A 25,936-nucleotide genomic window follows, 5' to 3' on the forward strand; every position below is an offset into this window, starting at 1 on the left:
GATTCATATTGTCAGAGATGTTCTATTTAACTACGTCACAATGACATTGTATACGAAACTGTCTCATGCAGAAATACTTACACAGACGCAAAGTTCTTAGATACACGCGAAGGTTTGAGAACCTGCAGTTAATCAGAATTATGTATGAATTTTATCAACTTATGAACATCGCATCAGTATGTATACGCTGACTGGCAATTTACTCAAACACACTTGCAAATCTATCTAGCACTTGTCTTTTTTTCAACATATAAAATGCCCCATATCAATATGACCTTTAAAATTATTCATTTGCTGTACGTACCTATGAAAAGTAGCTGGCACTCTTTTCACATACTTCTCTTTACATCCGCAGCAACGACAATACGGCAACATACCTGTTACTAAGAGTCAAACGGGCAGAAACATATATAAAACAAGCCGAATACGGGTAACATTGAAGTTTGGAAGTTGCAGACAAACAGATACCATCCAAAAATCACGTGACCATCCCGGTTTAATATTGAGAACGTGCGAAGTAGGTAACGCTTACTCCATAGATATTTTATACTCTATGGTGACCACCACTGAAGATCCACCTATCGAACAAACGCAGCAATCGCTTTTTTTTACCAACAGCTTAACCGAAAAATCTCGCACCATGGCTGAAAAATATCCAACGAAACATTAAGTTCTTATCATGAAAATCGCGTAGCGTGTGTAAATCACTGACTGATCAACACTATTCCGCCTTTACTGAGCAAGAGGACAAACAGAGACTGATTTCATTCATGGCTTATGACCATAGTAATTACAGCTGCAGCTTGAAGTAACGGTTGCAGCTTTAAATAACAACTATAAACAACAAATCAGCATTCGATCTGTCACTTGTGAGCCGGCGCTGTTAAGTAATGGACATGAAGCCATAGTCTGTCAGCACTGTTGTCTCACACATCACAATGGAGAAACATCTCTAAATCGAGTGTTCAAGACATTCTACAGAATAATTTTTTTTTATTTTTTATTTTTTTTAACATGGGAAAGTCCGTCCGGCTAGCCATGCGGTCTAACACGCTGCTTCCCGAGTGGGAAGGCGTGCCGGTCCCCAGCACGAATCCGCCTGACGCATAATAGTGTCGAGTTCCGGTGTGCTGGCCAGCCTGTGGATGGTTTTTAAGCCGGTTTTACATCTACCTCGGCGGATGCGGGCTATTTCCCCTTATTCCGTCTCAGCTACACTATGTCGGCGATTGCTGCACCAACACTTTCTCCACATAATCATACACCATAATTACTCTGTCACACAAACATTTGTGTTTACACTCGTGTGGTATGAGATGTTCCCGGTGGGAGTCCACTGGGGGCCGAACCACACAACAACCCTGGGTTTGGGGCGGCGTTAGGGTGGGTGGACTGCTGTAGCCTGTTGTGGGGTTGTGAACTATTGAGGGCTACGGCGGGAAGATGCCTCCGTCGATTCTAGGTCCCCAGTTCAATACACAATACGTACAGCACACAAGATGAGAAAAATATGTTCAAAGTTTGTCCCGCACACCTTGAGTACCGAACAAAAACAACGACACATTGACGCCTGCCGCGACTAGATTTAAATGCACAATAAGGTAAATTTTTCTTGGAAAAAATCACTACTCTTGGCGACAGCTGATGTTATTAATACGAACGCACCACCAAACGACAAAGAGCAGAAACTCACACGAAAAGTCAACTCATGGAGGACAAGACATTCAAGAAAATGTGATGCGTGAGTTTACCAACATACCAAAGAACGACTTTTCTGACAGTTCGACAGTGGTATATGGAGGTGTTACACTCAAGTGGGGAGGGAGGGTAGATTACGTAGAACATCATATGCATTAAAACCACCGTCTTAACTTTTCTATAGTTTTATTAATCCAGTCTCGAACCTATTTGGACTGACAGAGTACAATGCAGATAGTCATGGCTAGCTTGAGTTGACTCCAGTTTTCTCTGTTTTTGTCTTTTTCAATTACAGCACTGTAATAGCGATTTTGGAAATTGGTTGGTTGATTGATTTGGGGGAGGGTATCAAATAGTGAATCCATCAGTCCCATGATCTAGGACAGCAGAAATCAACCGAGGAACACCACAAATAGTACACTCTAGTCTAGGGGAAGGGATAACGTACAAATGGTGGAAAAGGTACGTCAGGGCAACAGGAAGAGGAAAAAACAGGAGGGGGATGAGTGGGTGGGAACGGGGAGAGCAGGGGTGCCAAGAAAAGCTATGCATAGTGGGGAACCAGCATCCCACTGAAGCATCCCTACACCCACACCATACCATTATCACGATACAAGGGGACAACGCCAGACGAAGAAGTCACAAGAAAATGGAAACAAAACAGCGAGAAAGACCAGACAAAATGTAGGGAAAAGGCAGGGAGAATCTGGCCGGTGTGGGGCCATGGCCAAGGCCTCCATAACCAACGCCTACGCTAACTCAGTGACTCAAATTCCGGATGAAAGTTCAAGGACTTATACCACATTCACGAAGAAAACCTAAGATAGATGTAACCACACTAGAGTCGTCTGCTAACACACAAGACAGGGAGGGTGGGAGGGCATATTTAGTGCAAAGGGCCAAAAGGTGAGAGCAGTCCGGCAAAATGTGAATCACAGTGATCAGAGCCATGCAACTGCAAAGGGGTGAGAGGGGGGTTGCTTATTGCGGTGTACAAACCATGGGTCAACCGAGTTGGCAGAGGAGGGTAGAATCCCACCAAAAGAGGCAGAGGGAAGAATGTCACATGGCGGGAGTCACCTTGATTTCGTGAAATTTGTTTGACAGAGGAGTAGCCTCACAAGAGTTGGCTCACAACTGGGCAAAAAGGGATTTGATGTAAAGCCGCAAGTCCACTCCCAGAGGAGAGGAGGGATAGGTATCCAACCCCCTGTCCCCCTTGCTAGATCAGCAAGTTCATTACTTGGGATAACTAAGTGACCTGGAAACTGAAGGAAATCAATGGAACAAGCAGCATCAGCACGATCATCGAGAAGGTCGTGGATGGCGGAGACCAAGGGGTGGCAGAAAAGAGCGGTGCAATAGCCTGAATGTCACTCACTGAGTCGGTACAAACCTATATCGAGTGAAGACTGTTTAATGTTAAAGGTGGCCCAGTAGATGGCCATCAATTCCAAAGTAAACACCGCACATATGGCAGGCAAGAGATGGTGTTTCGTGCCAACAAAGATGTGAAGGTATATCCCACATGATCAGTGAATTTAGACCCATCAGTGTAGAAAAAAAAATTACATCCTGGAACTTCCATAGGAGTGTTCAGAACAAACATCGGAACACCATTGGAGTGATGGAGGCTTTTGGATCCCGCAAGAGATCCATCTGAATACAGGGCCAGGGAACTAATTCAGGATGGATAGTCGGAAAAGAACATGGGGAAGAGGACAAGGAGGGGAGATAAAAGTCATGGTGGAGAGGTGCAAGGCGGAGTCCAAATGGTAAACTCACCCAAGGGCGAGCAGTGGTCTGGGACGGCCTCAAGCAGCGAAAAGAATAGAATAGGAGGGGTGATCAGGGGAAGAGTGGATAGTGATGACATGGAAAACCATGAGCTGTGACCGCCGAATCGAAAGGGGAGGGATCCCAGAGTCAACCAGATGACTACCAACAGGGCCAGTGCGAAAGGCACCAGGGGCTAAGTGAATACCATGATGGTGAACTGGATTCAAGAGGAGCAGTGTGGAAGAGGCAGCTGATCCGTTAACTTGACAACCATAGTCCAGACAAGACAGAACTAATGCCCAGTGAAGATAGAGAAGGATTGAACGATCCACGGCCCTAGAAGTGTGGGCAAGGGCAAGGAAGCGAAGAACATTCAGTTTATGAATACAATCACCCTTCAGATGACGGATGTGGGACAGCCAAGTAAACTTGTTGTGAAATGGAAGACCCAAGAAACGAAACTGTCAGATCACAGTCAGGTGTTGGGCATTGAGGTAGAGCTCCAGATCAGCATGGACTGTAGTACAGTGACACAACTGAACCACTCTCGACTTAAGAGGAGAGAACTGAAAACTGTATGAGGCCAGATGGTACCCTGGAACTGTCCTTTCACAGAGGCCACTGACTGGGAGCTAACCCAAATACAGAAAGCATTCACATACACAGCCGCTACTTCAAGCCAATTAACAGTGATTAGAAAAAGGACACTTGATACAGAGCCCTATGGAGCGTCATTCTCCTGAGACCCCAGAGAGCTGAGAACAGTGCCAACCTGGACTCTGAACGATCAGTTGGGCAGAAACTGGCGAATAAAAGTATCGGGAGAGGAGCCCATTGACCCCACTCACGGAGTGTAAAAGAGGATGTGATGGCACTAAACTGTGTTATAGTTCTTACAAAGATTGAACAAAACTGCTAAAGATGGCGGTGTTGGGGAAAGGTCTGCTGAACTGCGGTTTACAATCAAAGCAGATGATCGATCAGAGACTGTGCCTCCCAAAAGGCGCACTGGTAAGAAGATAAAAGGTCCTGAGATTCAGGGTCCCAAATGAGCCAACAAGCCACCATTTGTCCCAGTAACTTGCAGATGACATTGGTCAAGTTGACAGGCCAGTAACTATCAAGAGACGACAGAACCTTGCTAGGACTGAACCAAAATACTGTCCCTCCATTGAGAAGGGAAAATTCTTTGGAGCCAAAAGCACCTGGAGGAATAGTGATGACATTTGTTATGGATGGAATCATGGCCAGGAGCTGAATTTTGGGAAGAAGAGAAGCCAGAAGAAGCTCCCACTCAGTAAAAGATTCATTGTAGGATTCCACCTGACAAGGGGTAAAACCTAAGAGCACAGCTTCAGCCCACTATTTTCATGGAGGAGGAACCCAGCTGAACAAGAGGCTGACTTTCATGCTGTCGAAAATTTGGGTTGCGAGGTATTCCATGAGAGCTGATGAATCTGTAGAAAGGACTCCTGGAAGGGCAAGGCCCAGAATGAAACACTGCCACGGACAACCTTGGAGGGTGCGGAGTGTAGTGTGCACATGTGACAAAGAGACAGAAGAACCTAGAAAGGAGACGAATCATTCCCAACACACCCATTTGCTCTGTTTCCTTAAGTAATGGGCTTCAGCATGGAGACATTTATGGGTAACAAGACCTGTGGTGCACGTCTGCTGCTTAAGATGTTGCAAGGTGTCACAATAATCATGGATAGTAGTGGCAATGGCCAAGTTCCCCAACAGAACTGGTCAACTGTGAAGAGAGCCCATCAAATGGGAAATGGCAATGCTGGCTGTGCAGATTATCTTATTGGACAGATCATGGACGATTTCATAAATGCAACCTGACAAAGGAAGGTGGGAGGTGCATAGAGGTCAATCAGCATGATGGAAATCCCAGCAGGGCAACCTGCTCAGTGGGAGGTAGGAAGGGAATGAGGGAATCAATGGGAAGTGCTCACTGTTGCAGAGGTCACCATTTGGCGATCGGTGTAAGGTAGGAAGAAGGCGAGGGGAATAGGGCGAAAGATCAATGACAGAAAAGGTGCCGTATGTGACTCTAAAATGAGTAGGGGAACCATTATTGAGCAGGCACAATTCGTGGTCTGAAAGAAACTGGTCAATGAGGAGACCGCAACTAGATGAAAAAGTACTGTCCCACAGATGGTGATGACCACTAAGATCTCTAAGGAGGAGGAAGGGAGGGGAGAGTTGCTAATGGGAGAAGTTAGGGCAGCAGATAAAGATAGCTTGTCAGGAGGGAGATACAGATTGCAAACTACAACGGAGACTCCAAGAAGACCTGAACGGCCACCACTTCCAATGGGACACAAAGTGGGATCCATGTGCTAACAATATCCCTATGGATCATTGTACAGACGCTACTGGAAGCCCTCAAAGGGCCGACCAGTTCCAATACAAAGCATAGAACCCACGAAGGATCAGTGAGTGAGCGTCAGTAAAATAAACTGCTGGGTAAAAGGCAATAAGGGATTCAACACTGGGAGTTCACGATAGTATCTACTACAGTTCCATTGAATAATCACGAAATGTCTATCCAGATGGGAGGCAAATGGATTGGAGCTAATGGCACTTCCAGGTAACCATCCATCACCGACGACGATGGATGACGTCCATAAATAAGATGTCAGACTCAGGTTGCGAGAGGGGAGATGGCATCTCTGAGGTACAAGGTTGGCCTTGTCCTAGGACTTACGTTTCTTTTTTTCTCTTTCATAGACTGTGCAGGATAGGGTGCAGAGCAGGCTTCTATAAGATTCAGAAATGAGAAAGAGTGCGCGACCTTGGGCTATGCAGACTGTGTCCCATGGTCAAATGGTGTAGCAGGCCTGTGGCCTGAGAGACGCCAGGGGGAGGGGTTCCCTCAGCGGCACCTGCAGGGGAGGGCGAGGGACTGCCAGTAGGGGAGGGGGGAAGGAGAATAGAGGAGGGTGGTACTGGGATAATAAAAAGAGAGGAGGGGGAAAGGATGTAACAGCCAGAAAAGTAGAAGTCATCGATACAGGATGAAGTCTCTGAAATTTCTGACAAGCCTCAGTGTGAGATAAACAATTCAGGGGCTTATACTCTTGGATCTTCTTTTCTTTCTCATAAATCAGGCAATCTGGTGAGCATGGAGAATGTCACTCGTGGCTATTTACACACGCGTGTGGTGGAACACAGGGTCTCCCCTCATGGAGCAGGTGTCTACAGTCACCATATAGAGTACATCAGGAAGATATGTATCCAAAAGGCAAGCACCAAAAGCACGTCATGAGTGGTGGGATGTACGGCTTCGCATCAAAGCGATAACACATAACCTTGACCTTCTCTGGTTGGGTATATCCTTTGAAAGGCGGCGGTATCAGTGCGATTGCCCTTACGACCTTTCTGCACACGCTGAACAAAATGAACTCCTCATCGTTCCCTATGAAAAACTACTCCCTGGACCATATTCAAAGACTGGTGAGGTGTCATGGACACCAGGAAATCGCCAAGATGATCACAAGCACGAAGAGCTACAGATTTGGTGTCAGGAGAAGTTGACCACATCTTACTCAGAGACTTCACCTCGCCAAATTTGTCTTTGATATTTTCCAAAACAAATAATGGCTTTGTGAGGGTGACCCCTGTCACATACTAGTAGAGTCCAGGTATGGGAAAGTATTCACCCCAAGCTGGCGAACCAGGCCCTCCTCCCAGAGTGTAACGGGGAAGGGAAGGCCACAGGATCATAAGAAGCAGCATTCAATGATGGTTACCACTCGAAGAGATGGCCATACGAGAATGGCCAAATTTTTGGATCTGGATATGCTTTATGAGCCAAGCATCTTTCCTGCTACCACTCAATTTGATCAGCGGCTCACCCCATGGACTCTAGCCAGCCACAGCAATGGCCATCTGTCATGGCAGCCATTGTCGGGCCTTCCGATGCTCCAGAGTGACAATCGACCCTTCTTAGGCATACATGGAGAGGGAACAGCTTAAGGTACAGTAATATGATCCCTGTGTTGTCAGGGAGCTCAGCCAAATGGACAGATAACAGCCCCACCACTCTCACTGGCTGTAGATGCTGGTGACCTAGTGGGGTGGAGGTGGCCTATCGCAGGGAAGGAAGAGCGAAAGAAAGGGGGAGAGATATCCATGCCTTAGACGTTAGGGAGGGAGTTCTCCCCGCAAATGGCTCAGACGACAGAGAGAAAATTTCGAAAGGGAGGTCAAACCCCAAAGGGGGATCAGAAGCGCCGAAAAGGAAGGGTGAATAAGAAACGGCAGGGGGAACAATACCGCAAGGAATACAGGAAACCAGGTAGAGAGCCAGTTAAACATAAATACGAACACCGAGAGAGAGGGATAGGAGGGACCAGAGGGGAAGTAGCAAAGACGGGGAGGTAGGAGATGGGGAAGGAAACTCCAGTCCGGCAAGGAAGAATAGGCTGCAATAGCTTGGAACTCCATGTGCGCCATGCACGAACTCACGAAAGAACCTTGAGCCCCCTTGGGGGCGGGGGGTTGACGTTCGTATCCTCTATTTTAATTGAAGTGACCCTTTCAGTAATGTGTATGTTTTTGTTTTTGGCTATCCTGTGTTTGTAGTTGTGATACTATTGTGCAATTATTTGTAGTTTTCTACTGACTTTCTCTTCTAACTAGGTTCTGTTGTTTGCTGTGACTACAAAAAATGGCTCTGAGCACTACGGGACTTAACTTCTCAGATCACCAGTCCCCTAGAACTTTTTTTTTTTTTTTTTTTTGGTCATCAGTCTACTGACTGGTTTGATGCGGCCCGCCACGAATTCCTTTCCTGTGCTAACCTCTTCATCTCAGAGTAGCACTTGCAACCTACATCCTCAATTATTTGCTTGACGTATTCCAATCTCTGTCTTCCTCTACAGTTTTTGCCCTCTACAGCTCCCTCTAGTACCATGGAAGTCATTCCCTCATGTCTTAGCAGATGTCCTATCATCCTGTCCCTTCTCCTTATCAGTGTTTTCCACATATTCCTTTCCTCTCCGATTCTGCGTAAAACCTCATTCCTTACCTTATCAGTCCACCTAATTTTCAACATTCGTCTATAGCACCACATCTCAAATGCTTCGATTCTCTTCTGTTCCGGTTTTCTCACAGTCCATGTTTCACTACCATACAATGCTGTACTCCAGACGTAAATCCTCAGAAATTTCTTCCTCAGATTAAGGCCGGTATTTGATATTAGTAGACTTCTCTTGGCCAGAAATGCCTTTTTTGCCATAGCGAGTCTGCTTTTGATGTCCTCCTTGCTCCGTCCGTCATTGGTTATTTTACTGCCTAGGTAGCAGAATTCCTTAACTTCATTGACTTCGTGACCATCAATCCTGATGTTAAGTTTCTCGCTGTTCTCATTTCTACTACTTCTCATTACCTCCGTCTTTCTCCGATTTACTCTCAAACCATACTGTGTACTCATTAGACTGTTCATTCCGTTCAGCAGATCATTTAATTCTTCTTCACTTTCACTCAGGATAGCAAAGTCATCAGCGAATCGTATCATTGATATCCTTTCACCTTGTATTTTAATTCCACTCCTGAACCTTTCTTTTATTTCCATCATTGCTTCCTCGATGTACAGATTGAAGAGTACGGGCGAAAGGCTACAGCCTTGTCTTACACCCTTCTTAATACGAGCACTTCGTTCTTGATCGTCCACTCTTATTATTCCCTCTTGGTTGTTGTACATATTGTATATGACCCATCTCTCCCTATAGCTTACCCTTACTTTTTTCAGAATCTCGAACAGCTTGCACCATTTTATATTGTCGAACGCTTTTTCCAGGTCGACAAATCCTATGAAAGTGTCTTGATTTTTCTTTAGCCTTGCTTCCATTATTAGCCGTAACGCCAGAATTGCCTCTCTCGTCCGTTTACTTTTCCTAAAGCCAAACTGATCGTCACCTAGCGCATTCTCAATTTTCTTTTCCATTCTTCTGTATATTATTCTTGTAAGCAGCTTCGATGCATGAGCTGTTAAGCTGATTGTGCGATAATTCTCGCACTTGTCAGCTCTTGCCGTCTTCGAAATTGTGTGGATTGTTGCTTTTCCGAAAGTCAGATGGTATATCGCCAGACTCATATATTCTACACACCAACGTGAAGAGTCGTTTTGTTGCCACTTCCCCCAATGATTTTAGAAATTCTGATGGAATGTTATCTATCCCTTCCGCCTTATTTGACCGTAAGTCCTCCAAAGCTCTTTTAAATTCCGATTCTAATACTGGATCCCCTATCTCTTCTAAATCGACTCCTGTTTCTTCTTCTATCACATCAGACAAATCTTCACCTTCCTAGAGGCTTTCAATGTATTCTTTCCACCTATCTGCTCTCTCCTCTGCATTTAACAGTGGAATTCCCGTTGCACTCTTAATGTTACCACCGTTGCTTTTAATGTCACCAAAGGTTGTTTTGACTTTCCTGTATGCTGAGTCTGTCCTTCCGACAATCATATCTTTTTCGATGCCTTCACATTTTTCCTGCAGCCATTTCGTCTTAGCTTCCCTGCACTTCCTATTTATTTCATTCCTCAGCGTCTTGTATTTCTGTATTCCTAATTTTCCCGGAACATGTTTGTACTTCCTCCTTTCATCAATCAACTGTTTCTTCGCAGCTACCTTCTTTGTACCTATGTTTTCCTTCCCAACTTCTGTGATGGCCCTTTTTAGAGATGTCCATTCCTCTTCAACTGTACTGCCTACTGCGCTATTCCTTATTGCTTTATCTATAGCGTTAGAGAACTTCAAACGTATCTCGTCATTCCTTAGTACTTCCGTATCCCACTTCTTTGCGTATTGATTCTTCCTGACTAATGTCTTGAACTTCAGCCTACTCTTCATCACTACTATATTGTGATCTGAGTCTATATCTGCTCCTGGGTACGCCTTACAATCCAGTATCTGATTTCGGAATCTCTGTCTGACCATGATGTAATCCAATTGAAATCTTCCCGTATCTCCCGGCCTTTTCCAAGTATACCTCCTCCTCTTGTGATTCTTGAACAGGGTATTCGCTATTACTAGCTGGAACTTGTTACAGAACTCAATTAGTCGTTCTCCTCTTTCATTCCTTGTCCCAAGCCCATATTCTCCTGTAACCTTTTCTTCTACTCCTTCCCCTACAACTGCATTCGAGTCGCCCATGACTATTAGATTTTCGTCCCCCTTTACATACTGCATTACCCTTTCAATATCCTCATACACTTTCTCTATCTGTTCATCTTCAGCTTGTGACGTCGGCATGTATACCTGAACTATCGTTGTCGGTGTTGGTCCGCTGTCGATTCTGATTACAACAACCCGGTCACTGAACTGTTCACAGTAACACACCCTCTGCCCTACCTTCCTATTCATAACGAATCCTGCACCTGTTATACTATTTTCTGCTGCTGTTGATATTACCCGATACTCATCTGACCAGAAATCCTTGTCTTCCTTCCACTTCACTGACCCCTACTATATCTAGATTGAGCCTTTGCATTTCCCTTTTCAGATTTTCTAGTTTCCCTACCACGTTCAAGCTTCTGAGATTCCACGCCCCGACTCTTAGAACGTTATCCTTTTGTTGATTATTCAATCTTTTTCTCATGGCAACCTTCCCCTTGGCAGTCCCCTCCTGGAGATCCGAATGGGGGACTATTCCGGAATCTTTTGCCACTGGAGAGATCATCATGACACTTCTTCAATTACAGGCCACATGTCCTGTGGATACACGTTACGTGTCTTTAATGCAGTGGTTTCCATTGCCTTCTGCAGCCTCATGTCGTTGATCATTGCTGATTCTTCCGCTTTTAAGGGCAATTTTCCACCCCTAGGACAAGAGTGCCCTGAACCTCTATCCGCTCCTCCGCCCTCTTTGACAAGGCCGTTGGCAGAATGAGGCTGACTTCTTATGCCGGAAGTCTTCGGCCGCCAATGCTGATTATTTATCAAAATTTAGGCAGTGGCGGGGATCGAAACCGGGACCGAAGACGTTTTGATTATGAATCAAAGACGCTACCCCTGGACTAACCTAAGGACATCATGTTGTGTCTAGACAAGACAGCCTAGACACAATGAGAGGAAGCCGAAAGGCACGCGCTAAGCTAAAGCTGGATGGCGAGAGGTCTGAAACAGGATACGTAATGAATGCTATAAAGAAAAGTACGTAGCTCCTGGAATACTTAACTTTAATCCATCCTTTTGGTACATCTGGAGATTGTGGCGATACAAGTGAGACTCTTTAGATACATGCAATGTTACTAATGGCGCCTTGCTAGGTCGTAGCCATTGACTTAGCTGAAGGCTATTCTAACTATTGGCTCGGCTAATGAGCAATGCTTCGTCCATGTAGTCGTTAGCAAAGTCGTCCGTACAACTGGGGCGAGTGCTAGTCCGTATCTCGAGACCTGCCTTGTGGTGGCGCTCGGTCTGCGATCACACAGTGGCGACACGCGGGTCCGACACGTACTAATGGACCGCGGCCGATTTAAAACTACAACCTAGCAAGTGTGGTGTCTGGCGGTTACACCACACATCACATACATCCATGCCCTATGTAGGATTCGAACCTGCGACCGTAGCGGTCGCGCGGTTCCAGACTGTGGCGCCTAGAACCACTCGGCCACCCCGTCCGGCTGCCGTGACTACAACTATTAGATTATTTGACCAGTCATCCACATCTAGAAGCCATAGGAGGGTTTCGATTGTTAAGGCGAATGGCTTTTCATGGAATTTGTTAAATGTAATCAACAGCTGTCATGAGGATAACACATTGTGACGAGTCTGTAGAAGCTGAACTCAGAGTAGAGCACAGAAATCACCCCGCAACAACAGAGGTGCCATTGGCGTAATTTAGATCCTAAACGAACCGCAGCTTTTGGGCTGGCAGGTGTGCGAAAGTAATTTTCAATAGGCAGCTCACAGCTATGACTGAAGCAACCTGAGGAGATCTACAACAGAACATGGAGGTTGCAGATTTTGGTGGATATTGGCAAGCTAAGCTCAACTGAGGAATGTTTTGCGAAGGAATATATGTCGTTAAGTTTGCTGTTCTCAGAATGGGAAGAAAGGGGGACACACAATAGTGACGGAACTTGCTGATAAATACTTCATTTGGTGGGATGAAGGGTCTGAGTGGGTCAATGAAATATAAGGACACCCAGGCCTGAGGTAAGACACTTATGTGTGTTCTCGAACGAAACATCAGAAACAGTAAACCAGCTACCATTTCAACTCACCACCCTACCCCAGAAACGCTGTTGGTTTTTTTGAAAACATCTATCTCTTGCATGTTATCTACTTCTTTCTTACAAGTGACACAGGAGACCCACGGTATTGGCTGGAAGAATACCGTACACACCACCTGCATCCAAGAGCATTTGTTTACATTCTGAACGTATGTGACTGACACAACTGGTGTAAGTCTGAATTTTATGTGAAGTGCAAAGTGTATGATCATGGCTAGGAGTACACACTGTGCACCAGAGAAGCGTGTCCATCGTTACCTTGAAGCCACAGACTATGGCAAAAGTTCATGTCTCCAACGCGGCCGGCCGGAGTGACCGTGCGGTTCTAGGCGCTACAGCCTGGAACCGAGCGACCGCTACGGTCGCAGGTTCGAATCCTGCCTCGGGCATGGACGTGTGTGATGTCCTTAGGTTAGTTAGGTTTAAGTATTTCTAAGTTCTAGGGGACTGATGACCGTGTATTTGCTGCTTTCCTATTTTGGACTGCAGATAATGGCATAATTAGGGTGTCCATAAAGTCTGGCTGTGATGTCAAGACATTATAACTTGGATACTATTAGAGATAGAGAATAGTGGGATGCTGTAAAAGATCACAGTTCTCAGTGTTACTTTTTTCTTTGTCTTTCATTACAGATTTCATGAGGAGTACATAAAAATGGCGACAGGCTAGGAAAAGGTGCAATGTTTGCATACTCGAGATCTTTGACAACGGTACTGCACAATAAGTAACGTTAGTTTGGGAGATCACGCGGCCCATGAGAAATAGAGGCCGCGTCAATTACGTCACATCACGTGACACTGCAAGTCTTAACGAGTGCTAGCAGCCGTCTCTGGCGGGAAGCGAGTACCTATTTCAGAGTAGTTTAATAATTCTTGACTGCGTGTTTACGTGCATGCAAGCTCTCGATATGGGTAGCTTTTCAATAAAAATTGATTTTGTTCTACAATATTACTTTTATTTTTGTTAATCGGTTTTCAGCTATGAAAGAGTGTTCTGAGTGAGGGTCACAACTACCAGCCAGTGCCCCATGCACTTCACTTAGAAAACAAAGGCCATAGACTCAACCTGCTGGAAGTCCTGGAAATTAATAAACATCTTGCTCACAGTCTAGATCTAATCCTAAATGATCAGACAAAGCTCAACACTTCCCCTCTCCTAAACTTTATATAATCATCTCTGTTGATCATTACTTCTCGCACTGTCTGTTCCTACATATTGCCATTTTACTGTATCCATTGAGTTTTTTGTTTTATAGAAGCTGTCTATGTATTCCATATAGACTGCAGTTTCAATAGTTAAGGCTTTCTTTTAACTGGTGCTTGTATTACTGTCCATGTTTACCACCTCTTGTAGTTGTCTCATCAAACACTGTTCATACGTGTCCTGTAGCTACATTGATAATTGTTTCTTCTTTTAATTGGTTTGTGTATCACTCTCCATCTTTTATACCTCCTGATGTAGCCTTATCAAGTACTAATTTTATTTTATTAGTTTTGTTTATTAATAGAACCTGTTATGTAGTCATGCTGTTCCTATTTTGTGTTAAAGTTTTTCCTGTCTGCTCCATTTTGATTTATTTTTTGTTCAATTTTTTATTTTTTCAATGCATTACCACCACTCTGTCAAAGATGTTACTTACTGTATGTTTCTGCTTCAGTCTAGACGTGTTACTTCTGTTCCATTGTTATTTGCAAACATTGTAACTTCTTTGGTAACAATCTTCAGTAAATGTCTGATGATGGCCTTCTAAGCCGAAAACCGTTTAACAAAAATAAAAGTAATATTGTAGAACAAAAGCAAACGGGTGCTTTTCATTTATTATAATGTTGTTCTACCAAGAACCGACGGAAAATTCTGTTAACATGGGAAAAAATTGATTTCCCGTCGGCCTTGCACGGAACCGAGCGTTCGCGAACTGTGGCGGACAAGCCAACTTGTGTGACGTCACAAGTTCGCTGCAGGACCCATATACCTCATTTGCCAGGGGGAGATAATCTCGAAACGGATATCTCGCTGCGTCTCAAGCACTTTTTGACAGAGCGCAAGCTGCATTTCAGTGTAGCGCGCAGAGGTCAGTTCGTCGTGCCTCACGCGAACTACAGAAAGCTACATCAACAGTTCATACAGTGGACTGACTGTCCGCCCCGGTAGCTGAGTGGTCAGCGTGACAGACTGTCAATCCTAAGGGCAGTCTGCTTTCGGCTGCGGTGGGGCGAGGACGTCCGCTGCGCCTCGCCGTGCGCGACCGTGAGCGCTTGCTTGTGTTTACCTTCTCGCGGCGCGAGTTGTATTTGTTCCAAGTTCAGTCCGATTATGGCACACACATGGCGCCACGATACGATCAAAATTACTTTCCAACCAGATCACGCGCGTCCTCAAGCCTATGAAATAGAACAGTTCATACGCGACGATCTACGTTTAGATCCGGCGACTGTCGTCGGAATACATTTTTCTATAACGGCGAGCGTGGTTTATGTTAAAATGACCAGTGCAGAGGTCTGCGCGACAGTGGTTTCTAAATACTCGAACTCTCTCCGATTCAAACATTCTGACGGGCATATCGGTGCAGTGACGGTGGATCATGCAGGCATGGGCCTAAGGACTGTAAGAGTTTTTGAGCTCCCCTTCGAGGTCCCAGAGGAAGTTGTCAAGGACGCCTTCCGACCATATGGCAATGTTATCAGCCACGTTGCAGAAAAGTGGCAAACTTTCTCGACGTATAAGGTCTACAATGGTGTGCGCCAAATTAAACTTGAGCTCAAGAAACATGTGCCGTCCTATTTGAACATCGGTGGCTGTCGTGCAATCATCATGTACGACGGTCAACCGCGTACCTGTTCCGGATGTGGGCAGGAAGGCCATGTTCGATCGAGCTGCTTACAACGTAGAATTACGCAGATACCAGTGGGAGACTCCGTTTCCCCGACGGGGACGACAATCCTGCCCCTCACGTACGCTCAGACGACGATGCGCACCATAGTTGAGAACGAAACGGGCGATCAGACACATCCATCGACGCCAGAAGTACCACGGGAGGAAGAGGAAGGACCCTCGGTGCCAACCCATATGTCGCCCCCTCCACAGCAACAACAGCAGCAACAGTCCCACGGACTCCAGACGCAACATAACATTCAGAACGCGATGGACGTGGACGCGAACATTGTCCCGACCGCGGCTTTCCTAGCGGAAGGTGATACGACGCTGGATTGCCTCCCACATTCGGATACGGATGTCCACGTTCGAAAGCAACGTTCGCCCCGACGACGCAAGCGACGTCGGCGGACCCCTTCTGACGATTGCCTCCTACACACGGCCGGTCAAGAAGGTGACATCTCATCAGACAGCATGGATGCTGCGCCTGCTGAGGATCTAAGTGGTGTAGACGGTTCACTTGCCCATACTACGAGTGCCCAGTTACTTCTTGCACCACAAACGCGGCAGGTCGCGTCGATGGATGGCGATCCGTCTACCTCTACCAAAGACGACGTACGTGAGAGAGATTTAGGTGCCGATCAGCCACACAGCATCGTGTTGCACCCACTGTGGTCGGACGATGTTGTGGAACTTCCTGAAGAGGGCACGGGTGACAGCGGAGGGGGCGGCATTGGGGATGCCACTACTAGCGTGAACGACTCATAATTTGTAACGGGTTTAGTGGGTCCGGCATCTCTTGCGGTTAGCTTTTATTGCCATAGCGTCTACCCTAGGTGAAGAGGCTAGACAGCACACCTTTCGCCTTGCCACAATCAATATCAACGCACTAAGGGCACCACACAAACTGACAATGCTACAACGCATGCTTGATGCGGCGGACATCGACGTGGCCCTCTTACAGGAAGTATGTGTCGCTAGTTTCCCTGACTTCTACGGATATACCGCCCACATCTCCCACGCCTCTTCTATCTATTGTGCGGAATTGGAAATGCTAGTGCGTGACCTCCACCTGATTGACACGTGGCGCCACATCCATGGCCCAGCTCCTGGTTACACCCATTATACAAGCCATTCATCAAGTTGGTTGGACAGGATTTACGTCACAAGCACCCTTTCGACGGCGACGAGAGGAGCAGAGCTCTGGCCCACTGCATTCACCGACCACACAGCCTATATTTGCACCATTGCCCTCAAACCTGCACGTGTGTGGCGCAGTAGGCCCCCCTGGAAACTGAACGTCGCCCATCTGGACGAGCCGGCATGTAAAGGTGCTGTCGAAGAGTCGTGGAACGCGTCCTTACGGCGTCGTGGTCGGTACCGATCGACCCTCAGTTGGTGGATTGAATGTGCGAAGCCTGCTCTTAGACGCACCTTCATGGCTTACGGCCGGGAAGCAGCGGCATGGAGGAGGAGCACGGAAAACTTTTATTACACCGTCCTACGGGAATGTCTTGCTATGGAGCCCTCACCTGACAGGCAGATCACAGTCAATCGCGCGAAAGCGCAGCTCGTCTCCTTAGCACGCCATCATTTACAAGGCGCTGTTATACGGTTGCGTGCTCCAGACATGATACAATCAGAAAGGCCATCTATGCACCACGTGCTCATAGAACGCAGGAGGCGCCACAGGGCACTGGTAACCGACATGATAACCGACGACGGTCGACATGTGGTAGGACAAGCAGATATAGCAGAAGCCTTCTATGGGCATTACGCTCAACTTTATTCAGCAGTGCTCCCTGATATGGCGACGGTAGACACCGTTTCAGCACATGTCCACGGTACAGTTCCACCAGACATGGTACCGAATTTACTGGGAGAAGTGACAGAAGAGGAAGTGCTCGACGCCATTGGTAAAGGTGCTCCCCATAAATCACCAGGAATCGATGGGTTACCATTGGAGTTCTATCGAGCCTTTACACAACTGTTGCTACCGTGTTTGATTGAAATTTGCCAGGAATTGATGTCCCCGGATATAACATTGCCTGCACCATTCTTGGAAGGTCTGATTGTCCCCATCCATAAGCCGAAGGGACGGAATCATGTCCGCGACTATCGTCCCTTAACGTTATTGAACAGCGACTTCAAGATCTTTTCGACGCTGCTATCAGAACGTATTCGCGGCACACTATTGCACGTCTTGTCCGGCGATCAGACGTCCTTGTGGGGACCCAACAACATCAGAACTGCGTTATGTCGTTACAGAGATCTCATCTCCCTTGCACGGGTGAGACGTTTGCCGGCAGCACGACTTTAGCCAGGCTTTTGACCGTGTGGGCCACACTTTCCTCACGGCCGTTCTACGGCGCATGGAATACCCCGACCCCTTTATCACAGTGTTGACACGCCTACTACATGGTGCAACTTCTCGAGTTCTTGTCAATGGAAGACTGACGGCACCCATGCCGATCCGCCGATCAGTACGACAGGGATGTCCATTATCAAGTTATTTGCACTGGCCTTAGAACCCTTGTTGTGTGGTCTCCGAGACAGGCTCACTGGGATACAGTTCGGCGGCTCCATCTATCGCTGCACCGCATATGCGGATGATTTGCTGATCGTCATACGAGGAGCTGACGATATGGCCGCGGCTTTGGACTGGATTGCAACCTACGGTACAGCTTCTGGTAGCCAAATCAACGTTGACAAGTCCGTCGCCTTGAGCATCGGGATTGGGCTACCGCAGGAACACATTGCCCCCTTACGCTTCAGTGATACTGTACGCTGCTTGGGCTTAGATTTCATGAACGACATGCGACGCGCGACGACGCTCAATTATCAACGCCTTCTTAACCAAATTAGGGCCGGAATTGCAAATCAGCGTTTGCGATCCCTCAACATCGTTCAGCGGGCGTATTATGCCAATGTATACCTTGCGTCCCGCATACCGCATGTCGCCCAAACGCTACCCATTCCGAAGCCCTTGGCTCGTAGCATTATGGCAGCGCTGGGATACTTCGTCACCACTGGTATGTTACTGAAGATCAGATACGTATCTCTTACCCTCCCCAAGGAAAAAGGTGGTCTCGGCCTAGTTAACGTCCATGATAGGGCCATTGCCCTCTATGTTAGCTCACATTTAAGTCTGCTGCGCCGTTGTCCTACGAGCCTCCAGAGTCTGCTTCTGACGGCGCTACGTCCTGCTTCACTAAGAGCGCCGGTGCCACTACAGGACATCCCAGCGCCCCTCTTTTATATAGGACGTTTCTATTTAGAACAAAGTTATTGCAGTGTCGCGCTCACGACACCACAAATGGCCACAACTCGACGCCTATATCATGACATGCTGCAACGCCGCCCCCTAAATGTGGTCGAACTAAAATATCCTGACGTACGGTGGCGCGTGGTGTGGAAGACTGTACACGATGCCATGCTTGATTCCGATGTTGTTTCTCAATGGTACGTCGTCGTTAATGGGAAGCTCGTGACGCAAGAACGTCTCTACAATATCCACATGACAGAATCTCCCAATTGTGTGGGTTGTAATACAGTAGATCCTGACGAGCACCGCCTCAGCTGTGGAGAGGCGGAACCGGTTTGGCACCTAGTGCGGCAGATGCTGGCTTATCTCTTGCGAGTTAGGCCGGAGCATATATCTGCGCGCACGTTATTGTTTCCGGATGAGACATTTTACCCCAAGACTCGAACCAACTCTGTCACCTGGATACGTGGACATGCCGTCCATTACCTCGGTCGTGACGGACACAAGGATTTCCTTGACTTCTGGCTCTATTTGCAAGAAAGACATCATGCTATTTCCGGGCATACCAGATATCGACAGTGCTTCGCAAACTACCTATGGAGTGCCTTTCACAGCCCGCCGTGTAGCTGGAATGTTCCAGGCAGTGGCAGATGAGGTCAGAACGAACTGCAAACGACCATATATTGAACAATCTTATCAGTGGGCGCAGTCGCTGGGAAGCCTCACTACGACGTGGTAGCTTTCTTTTCGTGCTCTTTATGTCTCATATCTTCGATGGCGTCTTCATTCTGTTTTAGTTTTCCAGGCTTGGTTAACTGTGACTGTTCGCACATTGAAAAAAAAAAAAAAACCGTGGGCAGGAGACCTGCTTTCAAATCCAAATAAATACACAAGAACAAAATAAGAACAAAATGAACAACAAATAAAATTTAATAAAGTATTATACCCTTTCCTTTCTTCTTTTATTTTTTTTATACAAAGTTCAGAGGCATATTTAATTTTTGTTCGTTGGCGGAACCTGAAGTGGCGGCGAACGGCCGTCCTAGTTAGCTTCAGGATGAAAGTGGCGGTGGCACTAGCTTTGTTTTTGTTTTTAGGCTAAATAGGTTTTTGGGGGTGGTATGGGTGATAGGGGCCAACGCCTGAAGTGGAAGAGGTAATTTTCTTAAAAAAAAAATTAAAAAAGGAAGCAAAAAGGGTAGCGTCTTATAATAAAAAAAAACAAATAAAGAATAAAAAAAGAGATAATAAAGAAATAAAAAAATAAAAGAAAATAAAATAAAAATAAGAAACAATAAAAAACAAATAAAAGAAAAAAAAACAAAAAAAACAAAATGAAAAAATAAACACAAAAACAAAAAAGAAAAGAAAAAAACAGAAACACAATAAAAGATAAAACAAAAAAACAAAACAAAAAAACAAAGTAGTAAAAGGGAAAAAAATTAAGAAAAAAACAAAAGAAAAAAATAGTATAACCAAAAAAAACAAACAACAATGAACAGAAATAGAAAAAAAACGCGACTACAACTACTCGAGATTTGCTTTCGTACCCGTGGTTCTGGGGGTAGCGTCTTAAAAAAAAGGCCCGGGTTCGATTCCCGGCTGGGTCGGAAATTTTCTCCGCTCAGGGACTGGGTGTTGTGTTGTCCTAATCATCATCATTTCATCCCCATCGACGCGCAGGTCGCCGAAGTGGCGTCAAATCGAAAGACCTGCACCAGGCGAACGGTCTACCCGACGGGAGGCCCTAGCCACACGACATTTCCAGTGGACTGACTGGTCGTGATGGTCCCATGGCATGGCCCCTGCGTTCATCCGATCCACTAGACTTCTTTTTGTGGAGTTAAATGAAGAACCACGTGCACGCAACACCAGTCCATGGCGTTTGTACCCATCGTACACTAGTCAATGAAGCAGTCAGATCAATCGATACTGCAGTGCTAATACCTCCTTGATGTTCTACGAGCGAAGCGTGTGGCATCCACTGGAATTCTCGCATAAGAGGAAGCAAACCACGATGTTTTATCTCTAATAGTTTCCAAGTTACGATTTTTTGAAATGATAGTGGTAATTGATAGACACACTATACTTTCACGAATTTGATAATGGGATCATTTCTTCCCGAAACTTGTTCTGTTTTTAAATCAATTACATATGTAGACAACTGGTGCGTCATAATATCCATAATGACCTGGGTAATGCATTTTCGACAATGCACAAGACAAATGTTACGTGTAGAAGGCACTCTTGCTGACTGATTAAGAATCCCTCCTTGCACTTACGTTTATAATTATGTTGAGGATAATTATATTGAGAGCTCTACTGAAACATTACATCGACGCTTTCAGCACGCGCGATTAGACAGTCTGATGGTCACCACTGGCTGGTCGAGTGGGAAAGTGAATTTTTAAATCTTTTGTGATTATCGCCGCAAGAAATTAAAAGAAGATAATTTATCACTTATCCGTTTACAATATGTCTCCTTTTTGCAGAGAGATGTGCTTAAGTTCTAGTTTGTATCGAAACAAAAATGGGGGTTTCCCTTGGCCATTTTAGAGGTAATAAGGCCAAAAAAAGCCGAGAGAAAACTTTGTGTAAGTTAACGAGAGGAAATTCACCCACGTTCTATTACTTATGCAGCTGAAATCCAATGATTTTCGTAATTATCTAAGAATGGATGAGTCATGCATTTCGGATATGCTAGACATCATAAAACCGTTGTTAACGAAAAAGAATACAGTCATGAGAGAGGGTGTAAGCTGTGAGGTGAGGCTGTTAGCTACATTACGACTTCTAGGCACTGGCAGAAGTTAAGACATCAGATTCAGTGCTATTGTGCCACTACAATTATTAACTAAAATAATTCCTGAAACTTCAGTGTGATTTACAATTGAGTGAGGAAACACATCATGGCAAAAAAGAGTAAAAAAAATAAAAGAAGTCCATGTGAAAGTTATGAATTAGTTTATGTATGTATCATAAAAGATGACCTGTAAGTTAAAGGAACTCCTTTTAGATTCAAAGAAGAAAGACTGCATGTGGTGGTGGCGTGCATCATCTAATAAATACAACGACAGTAGCATTTAGCAACTGTTAGACCTATGGGAAAAAAAAAGATCCCACACTTTGCTTTTCTTAGCAGAGGTCTTGGATATAGACTGGACTTTAACACTTATAACAATGAAGCAAGTGTATCTTAAGAATTAACGTCCTCTGAATTTCGGTGTTTAGATTTCGTTTCCAATAAGTATCGGAAATGAACCTAGAAACAAAAATACAGAAGGTGTACAGAGTTTTATTCTCTCTATGTGACATGACGGATATGTTAAAATTAAAAACTGCTTCATTTCTTGCATCTGTATAGCTGTACTCTTCGTGCTATTTGTCCCACAAATATTATACAATCTTTAAATTTCTCCACAGACTTTGTCTTTAAAGTTTGTTCTTCCCCGCACACTGTCATGTGTATTAGAACATTTAATGCCACGCGCAGTGACAAAAGACGAACTTTTGTCGTGCGGTTGGCACGACAGCGCTACACACGGCCACTTTGTTGATTGGAATTGGGGGGAGGGGGGGGGGGGGAGACAAGGAATGTTCCTCAGTCGGTCGGTCGATCTAAACGTCTGTATATGTCCAATTTGTCGGTCGGGTGGTCGGTTGGATGGTGGATTCCTCGGCAATGTAGGTGTTCTCGTTCTTTTGATAAATGTACACGTCGGGTACTGACAAGGGAACCTCCCCATCGCGCGCCCCCCTCAGATTTCGTTATAAGTTGGCACAGTGGATAGGTCTTGAAATACTGAACACAGATCAATCGAGAAAACAGGAAGAAGTTGTGTGGAACTATGAAAAAATAAGCAAATTATACAAATTGAGTAGTCTATGCGAAGACAGCGAGCATCAAGCATAATCTGGTTGCAGGATCGCTGTGGTCCCGTGGTTAGCGTGAGCAACTGCGCAACGAGAGGTCCTAGGTTCAAGTCTCCCACGAGCGAAAAATTTTTCTTTATTTTCGCAAAGTTATGATCTGTCCATTCGTTCATTGACGTCTCTGTTCACTGTAATAAGTTTAGTGTATGTGTTTTTCGACCGCACCGCAAAACCGTGCGATTAGTAGACGAAAGGACGTGACTCTTCAATGAGAACCGAAAACATTTGATCGCAAGGTCATAGATCAACCGATTCCTTCACAGGAAAACACGTCTGATATATTCTATACGACACTGGTGACGGCATGTGCGTCACATGACAGGAATATGTTGTCGACCCACATAACTTGTACACTTGGCGAATGGGTAAAAACATTCTTCTACGTTGCCCGATTTAGGTTTTCTTGTGGATGTGATATTTACTCCCAAAAAAATGATGAAAACGAAAGAGTTTGTCACATAAACTGCAACAAATGAATCCAACAGTTTCACAGTCGCTCACTTTTCCTTGTGCTCTGTCAAAACATATGTTTTTAACGTTTTCAAATTTTTCCGTGTGTAGACCGTCAAATCCTGCATATGTCCAAGCAAATCTGAACATGTCCTGGAATTTTGGAGAGCGAAATTGATTATGTGTGAGTGCCTGAACTTTGATAATTGTCTGAAAATAAAATATTAAAATTTTTGCTCGAAAGAAGACTTGAACCAAGGACCTCTCGCTCCACAGCTGCTCACGCTAACCACGAGACCACGGCTCTCCCGAGTTGAGTCTATCCCAGATGTTGCCTATCATTCGCATGGGTTACTCAGTTTGTATATTTTGCTTAATTTTTCAGAGTTCCACACAACTTCTTCCTGTTTTCTCGATTGATCTGTGTTCAGGTTTTCAAGGCCTATCCACTGTGCCAACTTATAACTAAATCAGAGGGGGGTGCGATGGGGAGGTTCCCTTGTGAGGTCCTGCGAATACTGGGTCCCATTGACCGACAGTTCAGTAGGTTTCGCGCTCAGGGGATAGCGAACACCAGCCGCAGACAGAGCGGGCCCTGCAATTTGGCACCAACACTCACCAGCCCGAGGACGCTAGCTGCGACGGCGACAGCAGCCGCGTTGTGGGTCCCGCGAAAGCACATGCTACACTGCCTGCCCGGCACACGGCGCACACCGCACGGCACATGCTTATCGCTTCGGCTCCTGCGTGCTGATTAGCTCCAGCGCCGCAGACTCGGCGCACCGGTGGCGGGCAGGGCCGCGAATAAACACGTGACGTCACAGACTCGCCGTACCGCGCGGACCTGCCTCTCTGCCGTGACGACGCCAAACAGCGCGGCATCTCCTCCTTTTTTCCAGATGTTTGTGTACAAACATCCGTGCAGCGAGGACGTAAGCTGAAGTGAATCCTTTAAGGATGAACGTTTCACCGCTATTTACACCTTCCTCCGTAGAGGACACCTCCTAACGAACGTCTCTGCAGAGTTGCTCACCGAGCGAGGTGGCGTAGTTGTTAGCACACTGGACTCGCAGTCGGGAGGACGACGGTTCAATCCCGCGTACGGCCTGTCAGGTTTGGATTTTCCGTCATTTCCCTAAACCGCTTCAGGGATATGCTGGGATGGTTCCTTTGAAACGGCACGGCCAATTTTCTTCCCCGTTCTTGACACAATCGGAGCCGTATTCCGTCTCTACTGACCTCGATGTCGAAAGGACATTAAATCCAATCTTCGTTCTTCTTTCTAGTGGTGTTCGAGTCGTAAGTATTCAGTTCGAACCCTGGTTCGGGAAGAAATTTTGTCTCTATGTTCTACTAAGAAGCTCTACGTACCTTTTAATACTATAGACAGACTTCGGTACACTGGAGACAGAAAAACCTACATCCACAGCCTTCATACTTTAATTTAGCACCTTAAAGACATCAACTGATGAGACAAAAATACAAGGTGTTCGGAAATTCCAGTGACAAAAAATGTTCAAATGTGTGTGAAATGTTATGGGACTTAACTGCTAAGGTCATCATTCCGTAAGCTTACACACTACTTAATCTAAATTATCCTAAGGAAAAACACACACACCCATGCCCGAGGGAGGACTCGAATCTCTGCCGGGATCAGCCGCACAGTCCATGACTGCAGCGCCCTAGACCGCTCGGCTAATCCCGCGCGGGCCAGTGACAAACTTCTAGGACTTGTACAGGGGTGTTAGTGCGTAATATTTTGAATAGGAACCTATGTCTGGAAACGTACTGTTTCCGTTCTATGGTTCAGCGTCCATATCTGCTGAGGGAATCAGAAAAGTCTCAGTGTTGTTTGTCGTGGTATGCAGTAAGGTAGACAGGACAGTGGGGTCGTGTGCAATGTTCAGTTTATGAGACTCCTGTATAAAAAGAGGAAACTCTTCTGGAACAAGACCTGGCCGCTGCACTAGAAATTGAAGGGACACCAGTTGGGATAGAGAGTGTGTACTAGAACATGCTTCGTGGGTACAGTGTCTTTAACAACGTTGGCGGTAGCGAAATCGAGCTGCTACAGTAATGCGTCAATAATGTTCTGTACCTACAATCTTAAACAAAGATATTGGTCGACAGCCGGCCGCCGCAGAGGCGAAGTCCAACTCGTTCAGTGAAGGTGGCAAATAAAGTCGATCGCCCACCAGACTTCTAAGGGCCGCGTCGTGCACCATCTCGCAACACTGTAGTATGCGGAAGTGTCTGGAGCAAGTGTTGACCTTTATGTATGTGTGTGAATTCGCAAGGGACCAAACTGCTGAAGTCATCGGTCCCTAGACTTACACACTACTTAAACTAACGTATGCTAAGAACAACACACACACCCATGCCCGAGGGAGGACTCGAAATCCGTGACACGACGCCTCAAACAACGCGGCCACTCCACGCCGCTGTTGACCTTTCCTCGAGAAGCTCCAGAGCTGTAAATGCTCCTGGTCTAGAGGTAAACGTAGCGCAATGCGGCCACGAAATCGCTGTATTGAATACACACCATTCCATTTTTAGTTAATCGTATTTCGGTTGTCTGCCAAAGTAGTCAGTCTGATGGAGCTAAAAAACAATTCCCTCTACTTTCTAACCCCCCCCCCCCCCACTTGTAAAACCAGAAGTCTCCACAACAATTCCGCCGCACATG

The 25,936-nt window shown here is 45.9% G+C and overlaps 1 protein-coding gene across 1 annotated transcript in view; it reads right to left on the reverse strand.

The window, feature by feature from the left end:
- Positions 1–23,985, reverse strand: part of LOC124612898 — a 322,527-nt gene extending 298,542 nt beyond the window's left edge. The window contains exon 1 of the mRNA XM_047141362.1: positions 23,870–23,985. Within this exon, the coding sequence (XP_046997318.1) occupies positions 23,870–23,932 (63 nt within the window). The 5' untranslated portion in view covers positions 23,933–23,985. The remainder of the gene's footprint in view (positions 1–23,869) is intronic.
- Positions 23,986–25,936: the final 1,951 nt, after the last annotated feature.

The sequence above is a fragment of the Schistocerca americana genome, chromosome 4 (assembly GCF_021461395.2).
Source record: "Schistocerca americana isolate TAMUIC-IGC-003095 chromosome 4, iqSchAmer2.1, whole genome shotgun sequence".
NCBI lineage: Eukaryota > Metazoa > Arthropoda > Insecta > Orthoptera > Acrididae > Schistocerca > Schistocerca americana.